This window comes from Melozone crissalis, unplaced genomic scaffold (genome assembly GCF_028551555.1).
Source record: "Melozone crissalis strain CALT ecotype California unplaced genomic scaffold, PUWL_Pcris_2 ptg000034l_1, whole genome shotgun sequence".
NCBI classification, from domain to species: Eukaryota; Metazoa; Chordata; class Aves; order Passeriformes; family Passerellidae; genus Melozone; species Melozone crissalis.
The window spans coordinates 7,079,584-7,092,315 of NW_026535812.1; the positions used below are offsets into that span (position 1 = coordinate 7,079,584).

At 39.2% G+C, this 12,732-nt stretch overlaps 1 protein-coding gene across 1 annotated transcript in view; it reads left to right on the plus strand.

Moving 5' to 3' along the window:
* The window catches only part of GIGYF2 (GRB10 interacting GYF protein 2), a 75,776-nt gene that overhangs the window by 19,610 nt on the left and 43,434 nt on the right, over positions 1–12,732 (plus strand). The window contains exons 6-8 of the mRNA XM_054282410.1: positions 2,552–2,660; positions 9,236–9,347; positions 9,897–9,937. Of these exons, the coding sequence (XP_054138385.1) occupies positions 2,552–2,660; positions 9,236–9,347; positions 9,897–9,937 (262 nt within the window). The remainder of the gene's footprint in view (positions 1–2,551; positions 2,661–9,235; positions 9,348–9,896; positions 9,938–12,732) is intronic.

The following is a 12,732-nucleotide window of genomic DNA, read 5'->3' on the forward strand; positions in this document are numbered from 1 at the left end:
TTGTTTATCATTAAGAATCATCTTCAGAAGTGATTTTGAGGTGAATATTAATGGATTTGCTGCTTGTGGTGATGCAGGAAAGTTCTTGCAATTAAGATTGACAGAAGGGAGTTTAAAAGACCTTTTTACTCCCTCTAGGAATACTTAGGATAGAATTGTTGTCTCAGAGCTGGAGAGGCAGGGCTTTGGGAGTCCTTAGAGGAGAGGCTGATCAGAGCACTGGTACTTTGATGCAGTGTTCAGTTGCAGCTGAGCCTGTCAGGATTACTTTGGCCTTAGATTCAGAACAATTCCTGCTGTGTTGTGCACCTGATGGCACTGCAGTTGTATGTTTACCATGGAAAGAACTTGTCTCAAACTGGATTACAGGTGTATTATCTAGGGATGGTGACAGATCATGTCAGCTATATTGATTTGAGTTTAAATGTGTTTTGTTTTGTAGTATTTAATTGGATACTTAAGGCTACAGTGTTCCCTGTAATAGGACATGGACATGCTTTGGATGGAATTGCTGTTTCTTTTTAAGTAAAATGTTATTTTTCTGAAGATAAAGTTGTTGTGCTAACTTAGAGTTCAACTGATTCACTTACTGTAATGAAATACAATATATTTACAATCACAGATTTGTCTAAGATGTGTTTCCAAGGAAGTGTCTGTTGAAGCAAGGGAGGTTTCTGCAGATGGCTTTACCAGAGCTTCCCACCAAGGAGCACTGGCAATGTGCAGCAAATGTTCCTTTGCCTTTCCCACTGCTCCTGTTTTTCCCATTTGCATTAGGGGAGAATTTGCTTGTCTTAATCTTACCTGCTTGCATAGTAAGGGAGGCTCAAACTCTTGCTGAATATAATGGAGATCCTTTTGTGTCCTCCTTGGTTATTTTCCTGACATCTGTTTCCTAAGACATCTTCATTTGCTGCTAAACCTCTTTTGTGGCAGCTTTGTTCTTCAGTCTGCATTGTCAGCATTGGCCATTGAAGGAGTACCCTGATCAATAATAGGGCAGTTTTTGCTTTTTTGACTATGCTTTTTTACTTCTTACTGTGATCTTATCATGTGGGTTGTTACCACTATGCCTTCACTGCAGCAAGGCTCTTCAGAGGGGAGGGAGAAGTTGCTCAAGGTTCAGGCAGACAAGTCAGTTTAAAAATGAGATCATTATTTTGTTCTCACAGGAAGAATAAGGCATAAAAAAAAAAGGAGTCTCCTATGCAAGACAATGATTCTGATAACTGAAATATGTTTTTTTAGTGAAATGTTTCAGTGCTTCACAAAAAAAGCAGAAGTATGAGCACCCAGAAAGGTGGTGGTTTGCTCAGAGGCAGATGGAGGTGGTTCCTTTTCACTTGCAGTTGAAATGGTTGCTTTAAACTTTAGGAGCTAGCTCAGAAAACAGATTTGCTGGAGGCTGACCTTGCGTTTTTGCCATGCATGACTGCATTTTTTCTTTCCCCTCAAGTCTAATTAGTTACCAGTTCTTTCTTGAAGGAAGATATACTTTTGTAGGGAGCACATATCAAGCAGTTTTTGAAATGTTTCTGTAATGTATTAAATCTCCTGTTGGCTTTGATGTTAGTGATTTAGATTTTAAATAGTATATAATCACTTGACTCATTGTTCTCTGAAGACCTTCAAAGTCATAGTAATTCACATGAGTTGATGTAAGCACCTTGCTGGCTCTAAGTTCCTTTCAAGAAGCCTGATACAACAACTGTTTGGAGTCCTTTGCATTCTAATTATTCAAAACTTGCATTCAGAAAGTGTGTGGCAGTTCAGGTTTACTTGTTAATGTTTCTGTACATGCTTCTGAATTCTTTGGCCCAGTTTTCCAAGTGTTTGTGCTCAGAGAATAGGGTCAGAGTTGGTTATATTTATCCATTCTTTATTGAAATAGCTTTTTCTTTTAGCAATTGTTTCATATTAAGCTAAAGTTGAATTTTACTGGTGTTATTTTCTTATGAAAATGAGTGAGTATCACTTAAGTTTCAGAAGCCCTAAGTAGACTTAGTTTTTCCTAAAATATGTTACTCTTGTGATATTTAGAGAATAAAAAGGCTTATTTCTGCAAAGGACATTGGTAAACATAATTCTATTCAAGTTTTCTTGGTCTTTACATGTTCCTGCTTTGCTTAAGTAAGTTTAGAATTGGTATTAATTATTGGTGTCAGGTATAGGCAGATGCCAGTCTCTTTTTGCAGCAGAATGTGTGTTTAACACTGCTGATGTTCTAATGGCCTCTGGTATCACCTGAAAAAGGAGTAGCTGTTCAAATGCTTACTTCAGAGCATAGAAATCTCAGCTAAGTAACTTGGAAATGGTAATATTGACCAAGATCCTTTTATAGACTGCTTCAGCTGCTCATGTGGGCATGGAATCCTTTTCCTTTCTAGTATTAATTGTAGAGAATTTGTAATAAAAACAAAGCCTAATTTAAGATAATGGCAAACGCTTGCTGTTTTGTTTTGTTTGGTTTTTATTGTTTATTTGTGTATTTGTGGTTTCTTTGTGAGGGTTTTTCTAGTGGAATCTGACAGTGCCTCTTTCTTTTTGGCAGAGAAATTTCTCGATGTCTGTAAACAGTGCTGCTGTCCTGCGGTTGACGGGACGCGGAGGAGGAACGGTGGTGGGGGCTCCTCGAGGTCGAAGTTCCTCTAGAGGTCGAGGTGAGCTGCCTGTGGGATGTGCTGCAGTGGATCCAGGGCATCCAGGTCAAAGCTGCTCAGAGATACTAACTGGAGCTTGGCTAGAGCCATGGGTTCTTTTTGCTTCAAGCTTTGAAACCTTTCCAACAAGGTGGTGCTGGAGAATGAATATTGGGTTTAGTGATGATTCTGCACATATTAGCACACAGCTGGTATCTCTGTTATATGCCTTTGCCAGGTTGATGGGTGGGAATCCAAAAGGAAAAGGTAGTTTTGGGTGGAATATGAAATTCTTTGGTTCAGAATTGTTATAAATTGGTTTTATGCTTTTAATAAAGTTATTTCTAACGAGAGGGTAGGAAAAATCTATGACTGTACATAGAACATGGTTGTAGTAGGTTGGGTTCAGTATTCTGAAAAGCCATCTTCATTTGTTAACATCCTGAGTGTAAACAGTTAATGGGAAGCTGTAATTGAATTTGGGAGACATTTGAGTCGTTCTATTTCTGGTGCATCACTGTAGCTGTCTCATCCAGGATCACCTGAAACATTTGCAAATGAATGGAGAAAATGTCCTGAGGCCATATTGCTAAAGTCAAACCAAATAGTTAAACCCAGAATTTATCTTAGCAATTCCTTTTCAATGTGTGCACTTCTGTGAACTCTTCTTGGGGGGCTTCATATATGAATAGGATGGGCTGCATTTGGAATACTAGGAAGCTAGTAACTTGGAAATACTGAGTAAATAATCTTGTAACCTCTGTCTTTGCAGGTGCTTAGGTGAGATTTCTCTTAGAGCCCTTTTTAATTTAATTTTACATGCCCTTAACGGGTGGTATTTTCAATAAGATCTTCAGGAAGTACTTCATATATAATTAGATGCTTGACAGAGTTTTACTTTGACTTAATGCCTTCTCTCATTTCTGTTCTCATTCCTTAATCCTGCTTTCTTTTTAGTTTACATCTCTCAGATATTTGTAAATGGTTTTCTGTCTTCTTGTGGTTGCTTCCCAGCTAAGATATGAATTTAAAGCTTTATGAGACTATCACTTAGATTTTCCTGTTGCTTCCCCTTCATTTACCATTGTAGTTGCACAAATGCTCAGGGTTTCATTTAAAAAAAGTGTGCATATATATATAGATGTGTGTACTAATTTGGGAGTTGTTGCTTTTCTGTTTTATTTTAATGTGTGTGTTTCTATCACCTATGTTTCACTTTTGCTAGGAATACATATTGGCTGTTTTTTTTAGATGCATCAAGACATAATTCTGCAAATTAAATTATTATTGCTTAAAATTTGATGATTTGAGATCATACATCCACTAGTGTGCTCTCTAGTTTCAATATCAAGATGCTTTGACCATTTGTAATTTGGCAAACCCTTTATTTTGCTTTCTTTTGTCAAATTTCCCTGTTTTCTTGCTGCACTATTAACAATGTCATCCTTATGCAATGAGCAGTGATTGTTTTTTAATTGCCCCACTAGTTGCAATGAGATTGTAAGGCTAAATGTGGCAGAATATGGCTTCTAATCCAGTAATTAATGATTCTACTCATATGCATGACTGCTTTGTTTGGCACTAAAGTTTATTTCCTTATATTTTATTGGACAGAACTTAAAATGTATGCAGTATTAAGACTTTGAAAGTGTTTGAAAGCTGCTGCATGTATTCCTGGTTTCCCATAGTTCATTTTTAAGATTTGTTAAGAAATACTAGCAAGAACTTTGTTGGAAAATTAATAATTTTCACTTTCTTTTTTGTTTATCCTAGTTTGGTCTTTTAAGGTGTTGGAATTATTATATGGTGTGCTTGTGAGGCTTCTCTGTTTAAGCTGTAGAGGACATAATTCTGCAGTAAATTTCTTCAGCTTTCTGAGCTTTCCTTCTTTCATTGATCCTAGTTGCTGCTTGTTTCTTCCACTCTTCCCCTCTTCTTCCCATGAGCAATTGCTGTTGCACTCTAGGCATGATGAGTTTTCCCAAAGTTTTATATTGCAGCAAAGAAATTAAGGCTTCTGCCAGGAGAAAATGGTACCATTTTCATAATGATACAGATGATGCTCTTGTAGCCAAGGACTTCAAGTTATTTATGAAAATTCAATAGAGGACTGTTGACGTTTACAAAAACGTTGCTTGCAAGTAGCAGGGTTTAAATGCAATTTTGTTTTTTCAGGTTATGGTGAAAGGACTTGAAATTTCTTGGGAGTTTTTTCACTAAATGAGCTGCCTCACTTAACAGTTGGAAAACATTCTTATTGCACTGAAAAATTGCCTGGGTTCAAAAGGTTTTCTGGTGTTTTCCATGAACTTTACACAGCTGTATGCAGCAAAGCTGCTGCCGAGTCAGTGTGGGCTTCAGCTTTACCAAAATGAGATTTCTTTCTTGAAAGGACTTGCACCCCAGCAGCTTTATAGAGGAATTTGCATGCGTGATTAGATTTGTTAATGAAGTTCCCTGACTGAGGCACAAGACACAGAATTGTGTTCCAGCATTTGAGAGCACGAGAAGCAATCTGTGCTGGGTTGGCAAGGGAAGGAAATGCTGGTAAAGGAGTGTTATGCGTAAAACTCTAAATGGGATTCACTTACCAGTATTTAAAACTGCAGGGTAACACTCAGTAAATATTCTCTGGGTGGTCACTCCAACTTTTACTGAAAATCCTTATGTTGTGATTATGAAAATGTGGTTACTATGTGAAAATTGCTTTGATTTTTGTTTTGTTGGTTTATTTTTTTGAAAATGAAGCTGTGGTCTCTGAAGAAACCAAGTCCTTGCACGTGACTCTTCTAATTGACTTGTTTTCCTGGTAGCTCCCTGTGGTGTGCAGTTAAGCCCTGTGCTTTGTGCTGGCAGGACTGGAATGTCAACATTCATGAATAAGAGCCTTGGATGAGGAGAGATTTAAATAGTCCCTGGAATGGGCTGTAAGCTTACAGACACTTTGTTTTGTAGCTGTTCTCCCTTCTGGTTAAGGCTGTTATGAAGGGTCCTTTGCTTCCTGTTAGAGCTCTTTCCCCACCCACCCTCTGTGCCCTTTGCAATCTGTTTTTGCTGCTGTTGGAAAGTGTGTCAATGGTGTGAAAGTGTAATGTTTGCATCTCTAAACAGCAGCAGTTGAGCTACAGTTACTCTGTTTTTTCCAAACAGTATTATGACTGTGACTGTAGATCCTGAACTCCAGTTATGCTGTAATTTCAAGAATTTGCTTCTTGTATTCCATAAGGCTTTAGGTTTTTTTGTAATGAGAATTATAATGACAGTTTTTGCTCATGTCTTATATTTTTACTTAAATTCAAACTTATCTATTTTTCAGGTTAGAGACTTAGCTGTTATGATTGCAATGCCCAGTGGATTGGTGTCCTCATCCTGAGGTTTTTGGGAAATTACTGAAATACATATGATACATTTGCTCCACTCTATTATTAAATGGAAGGGTTTATTGACATTTATTGACTATGCACTTAATCTGCTGCTTGTGTGCCAGGTATTTTTTCAGAAGTGGCATTCTGTTTAAAATAAGCCAAGGAGTGCAGAAGCAGAAGGTCAGGTGGTGTGCTTACATGGGCAGTTTTATCCTCTCTGCAGGCATTTCTCATGCATTCTGTAACCAGCATTAGCTGTGCCCTGGTGTGCACTCTCAGGTCAGACTCACCCACATGGTACTTGCTGAATGACTGACTGCACACCAGTTTCCCTTGACTGGCTGCTTCTCTTCTGTAGCTTGGTAGGATGTGTTTGATGCTTCCCACACTGTGCTCTGCTGGCTGGCTGCTGGGGCTGCCCATGTGCTTCTGCTTGCCACTGTTGGATGGGCCCATGTTCTTTCCACACATGGATGGGGTGGCAGCACAGCCAGGGCAGATGTGCTTCAGTAGCCCTGTCCAGTGTTATGTGGTGTCACTGCAGCTGGCAGCTGAGTGCTGGGACCCCACAGGCAGCCTTAATCTGAATGTCTAAGATCAATAGTTTAGACATTTTGCAAGGTCTGAATTATCTTTTAATTCAGACCATTTTGGTGGCTGAGCACAACTGAAATACTGATGGACCACCATACAGGGGTGGTGAGTGGGGGGAGGTTTCTCAGGCTGTGATTTCCCATACTTTTAAATGGCCATCAGCCATGCTGCTGGGAAAACAGCTGATCCTTGCTCTTGTACAGGACACTTGCTTTATTTGCTGGTGAAATGTCCTGTATCAGCCAGGCTCTGGTGGTGTGTGGCTGCTCCCAGTGTGCAGCATTGCACTCACCCTTGCCAGAGCAGCACTGCAGTGCTCACTGCACAAGTCTGCTTTGTTTTTGTTGGGAAAGTGTAACTTCCCACCTCTGCTACCTCAGAGACAGGAGATGAGTCAGTGCCTTCGTTCTGTTTTGACTCTATGAGCTGCTTTTGCTTTATTATCTCTTGTGAGAGGAAGGAAGACAGCTTTCCTGTAGTGAATAAATTAGGCACAGGTTGCTATTGGGTGAGCAGCTGGAACTTTCCTGGCTTTTACTTGTGAAGAATAAAAACTTTTCTGGGATTTTTGGGGACCCATGATGCTTTAACTGGATAAACATCATGCTGTTTTTGATATTGTATCACCTCTTCCTGTTTCTTGCCTTTGCAACTTGTTTTACTATAGTCAACTTTGTATCAGACTTGCCCTAGTGAAACTGTTTCTAATAACTCTCTTAGGTCTGATGCTGATTTCTCCTTTCTTACCTTGAGTGCTCAGTCTGCCTCTCCCTGAGTTAGTGTAAAAACAGCTATGCTGGATATGGTATGGGCTTGCTCAGCTCCAAGGTGACCATAGTCTAGCAGCAGCTAAAAGAAGGCATCTTGGCAAGAGAATGAGGACTGAGAAAAACACAATGGTTAAGAGGCTCAGCTGCCAGATGTTTACAGCTCTGCATATTTCCTGAACCAGATGTGGCCTCTGTTAATGAATTTTGTTTATCTTTTTTGAGTTTATCCAGTCTTCACCTGAACTTAGGCATCCTCAAAACTCTGTTGGGAAGAAAGGCTGCATCTCTGTGATTCTGGGAGATCTGTCACTAATAAACTTTGCTGGTGATAGAACAGGATAGTTTGTCTGAAGGGCATGTTAAAATTGTTCCTTGTGCACCCTGCAACCTGTTTGCTTCATACAAAAGCAGTTTTGTATTTAAAGACCCCAACTAGATTATCCATGGATCACTTTTTTTTTTTCTTTGCCTGAAAAGCAACTTTCTGCCCTTTTCACCTCCCACCCCTTCTAAGAGATTTGGTATAGAATAGTAGAGAAACTGTTGCAACTGTCTTGATTATTTTAAATTTCTGTGGTCATAAGATACTGAAACATGGTATGATTCCTTGATATATCCAGATGTCTTTAGATTTTAAATGTAGAGGCTTTTAAATACTTTCTTCAGAAGACTGTAAGAACTGCAGTCCATTCTGAATGTGTTTGTTTCCTGTTTCATTTGGGCATTCTGTCTTACTTCTGCGGATCCCTGGCCAGGTTTGCACCTTGTACTTTGAGATGTTTTTTTTCCTTGAAGCCAGGAAGAGAGAAATATGAAAAGATAGATGAGGTACTTACCCAGCCAAGAATTCCTGTTACCAGGTGCTTTTTAGGTTTTAAACTTGACTGTAGAGTCTACATGTGTATGTAGGCAAGGCATTGTCCTGACAGCAAGCTGAGAGGTGTTCCACTTGTTCATCTTCTTTCCATGAGACCTTGAAATGGTAAATTAGTTGGTTAGAAACCTGTCATTTCTTCTGCTGGAGCACTGTGTGAAGCTGTGTTTGTCTTTTGTAGATCTGGAAATTTCACCCTATCTGTTAATCTAAGCAGTGCTGGAAGTTATTTTGACGAGCTGGGGCTATATGTGGGTGTTGTTTTCCTGTTGTGTAGGGCTTGTTTTCTTTCACCCAAACACCCCATGCCTTTTCAAGCCCTCAAGATGTGCTTTGAGATGCTTTGCTTGAGGATGTGTCTGTAACTTTTTGGCTTGAGGCCTGGTACTTGGTAACTGCCTGTAGAGAACCATTTACTGAGAAGGTCAGTAGGATAATTTCAAAGCTATGGCTAATGTCCTCCTGCATTCTCACCTGCCTGTAACCAACCATCCTGTGATCCTTCTTTTCTTCCCACTGATCCTGGGGGAGATTTTTGCTGGCAGTCACTAGAATTTAATAGCTTCCTTCTCCTTTATGACCCTTGACAGCAATAATTAGGAGTACATCCACAGTGCAGTGCCATTATACTGGAGTTTGCTTTTAAAAGAAATCTGATTTTTATGTGTGAAGCACACGTGTGCAGTGTGGATGTTGTGTGATCAATGCATACTTACTTGGTAATTTCTCTTGGGTAAGTATTTGTGTTTTTCTGCATCATATTTATTTCAGAATTGTTTGCTTATTCTGTCTGGTCTTGCACTTCTTGATAAGAATTTTTGGGTAAGGCTCTTTCTTCAGTCATTGTTCCTTTTTCCTTTTGTCCCAAATAATTTCACTGGGGCTTAAGGCCGCAGGATTGGTTCTCAGAGGCACCAGGAAAGGGAAACCTACCTGATTCTTTCAACTTCTATTATTATTTATTACAAACACTTGTGTTTTTTGTCTTTTCAGGCAGAGGCCGAGGAGAAAGCGGTTTCTACCAAAGAAGTTTTGATGAAGTGGAGGGTGGATTTGGGCGAGGAGGGGGCAGGGAAATGCACAGATCACAGAGTTGGGAGGAAAGGTAACAGAACTCTAGCACTTTAAGTTTTTTACACACATCTGTTCAGCTTCCATTTGTGCCTTTTGACTTCATAAGAACACTTTAGGAAAGGTAATTAGTTATATCTGTGAGTGAAGTGTCTGAATTTCTAATATGGAGTCAAACACAGTAATGTTTCTTGAGGCTCTGGAGAAAGTAAAAGAACATTTCTTGCAAAGATTTTTTTCTGCTGAGTTCCTGGGAAGAAGGAGCTAACTACTTCGAGAGAACATAAATTACAGCAGTTGCAATTGAAGTGCTGGTGCTAAGGGTTTGCTTCAGTTTTAGTCTGGACATTGTTCACAGTACTTAGGGGCACATTTGAAAACATACCCAGTTCCCAAGGGCCGTGTGTGTATTGGTGTTACTGAGAATTTCAGTTGTCGCTTGGACCTCTAAAGGTAATGTCCATCAAGCTCCGATTTTAAAAAAGTTCCCACCAAGTAAAGAAAACCAGCAAAACCTATACCTAAAATGAGTTTTTGGAGTAGTTCCAAAACCTTATTTGAAACTTCTATTCTGCCTTTCTAGGGGAGACAGACGCTTTGAAAAACCAGGGCGAAAAGATCCAGGTATGGTTTTGTTACTGTGTGGGCAGAAAATGGGAGGGAGGAGCAGGGTGTGTTTGGGGGAAGGGATTTGTACATGTATCAGCCTTTCTTACTGCTCCAAGTACATTGTTGATGCAAGATTCATGGTACTGTGCCAGGTTGCTAAGTGTGTTCTCCAAGTGTTGTTTCTCTTATTTGTGTTGTTCTCACTATTGGACATTTAAGTGTGGTAGATAAGAAGCATGTGGAGTAAGTAGGTTGTGTTTATTTATTTAAGTTGGGATGTTTGTAACTGGAATTAAGTTCCTGTACCTCTGTGAAAGAAGCCTTTGCTGATGAGCAGGCGTGCTGTGGTAACACGCCTTTTTTCAGTGCAGCTTTAAACACTCCTGGTGTGGGCTGTTTTGGTACCCAGGATTTCTTGACCATTTGACCTTTAATTTTTTTTGAATACTTGATAGTGTGAGAGATCCCAGCAGTGTCCTGAGGTTCCCATGCTGATGGATTTTCTGTTGATCAATTTAGTTAAGTCATCATCTGAACCTCCTGTTCAGTCTGGTTATCTGCTCTTCTGTCTCTTGTTCCTCCCCTATTCTGTTTCTGAAATGCTTCACACTGGCTATTCACATTCTGGCAGAATGCTGGATCCTTAATTGTGGCCCAGTACTTCTGAACATCCAGCTGAACTTGATTTGGAGTGGGTTTGTCATCTTGGAGATGAAACCTAGACATTCTAAGGGTGATGGGAATATCAGGGCAGCTCTGGCTACCTGATAACTGCAGTGACTTTTGCTGTGCAGGCTCGTGTGCTGCTTGTTCTCTGTTGTTCCTGTTCTCTTATTCCTATGCCTGTGTCTTCTCTGTTTAGGACCCAAGTAATCTTTGGCTTTGCTAAACGAGTCTTGGCTACATACCCTCCTTGGTAATATGCTGAGAAAGCATAAATTAGAACAGATTTGCAGGTTGCATTTAAAGACAAACCCAAAGAGATCCAATTGTAATTAGAAGTTGACAGGAATGCATTTTAATCCCTGTGTAGCTGTTGGTATTTTTGTAGTGAGAGTAGCATAAATTGCCATATTTCTAATTTTCTGGATTACCATGGTGACCCATGCCATGGGAGTTTGCTTTCAAAGCCCTTCCAGTCCTCCCTCCATATAGGAAAGAGTGCTTTTATGTTTCTGCTTGTTAAGTTGAATGTCAACATAAAATTAGGATGCCTATGTTTTCCTCATTGTCTCCTTTAAAAAGAGGATACTTCTAGAAAATAATTTGATATTGGTCAGAGATTGACCAGTTTTAAATGTCAGCAGTGAAACTCAGGACTTTCCATGTATCTATATATTCATGAATTTTTTAGGAGAAAATGAAAATGGGGGAAAGTAAGTACTTCTGAGATTTCAGGGCTGCATTTTTACAAAAAAAAAAAAAAAAGGATGTTGAAGTAGTATCTACCACAGTTGATTTAGTTTTATTTATTTAGCTTCTTCTTGTTGTTGTGATTCGAAATATAGCAATTCCAGTTCCAGGATATAGAATGTACCACGTTTCTGATAAAGAAGGATGCAAGCATTGCGTATTAGTGTAGGATCAGATTTCAGTATTTCTCAGTTGAAATTGAGGAGAATTTACACTGTGCAAAATGTCCTTAGAGAAGGTGATGTCTGCCAGAGGTTAATCTGCAGCTAGTGTAGAGCATTTTGTGTTTGTAGCAGCTGCTAGTGATGAGGGCTCTGTTGAATGTGTCCTCCAAGAACTGTTCCCTGGGGAAGATGGTGTCCCTGGTGCAATTTGTTGGAAGCTCATTGTGAGTGATGATGTGCTTATTCTCAAATTATGAAACTTTTTGAGTACCTAATTGCTCTTCTTTAGTCTCTTGTATTTCTCTGCAAGTCAGTATGAGAGGCAAAAGACCTTCAATCTTTCTGAAGTTTAATTATAAAAATATTGTTTTTAAAACAGCATTGCTATGTTAGAGGTTAATGTTGCAGTAAGTGAGAAGACCATTTCTTTCCCCTTCACTTCCAAAGAGACATAAGGTGAAGAGCACAGAAATATTGACAGGAAGTGTTGGTCTGTTCTGACTCAAGCCTTGGTTAATTATAAGTAGTTATTGTTGTGTAATAGCTTTCCAATGACAAAATATTTTGAGTAGGAGAGAGGGTACAGATGTGCCAAAAGAAGTCCCAGGTTAATAGCAAGCACTAGGATCCACACAAAGCTGTGGAAGCAGAAAGGAAAGGAGTTGATATACAGGTTATAATTCAGGCTCACATGCTTTAGCAGATGCCTGTACTGGTTTCTGATACCTTGGTTAAACTCCTTAGTTGAGATTTTATTCTGTGATTTTACCATGTTTCAGTTTTTCCTTGCTGTTTCGTAGAGCCTTGGATTCAGATTACATAATTTACTGAGTTGCCAACTTTTTCATGTTCTTTGTTCTCAAGATCCCATTAGAGAATTATTAAGAAATCAAATATTTAATCACTTCTGGGTATTTGTAATGGAGGACAATGCAAGATCCCTCAATCAAAAATTGAGATTAAAAAAGTAATAGAAATTTAACAAATACTTATTTCTCAAATATGATCAGTATGCTGTTCTTAAAAATTCATGATTGCTTTTTCAGTGCTCACAGTTTGTGAGGTCACATTTGACTGATTCTCAATATAAACAGTATCTGTTCCTGGTTTCAGCATGCAGATTGAAGAGGCACAAAGTATTTTTAAGTTTGTTGCAGATTGTCACAGTCTGACAGACTTCACTTAGAACCCAGATTGTAATTGGAAGGCTGAGGCCATTAGCAAAGAAAATGA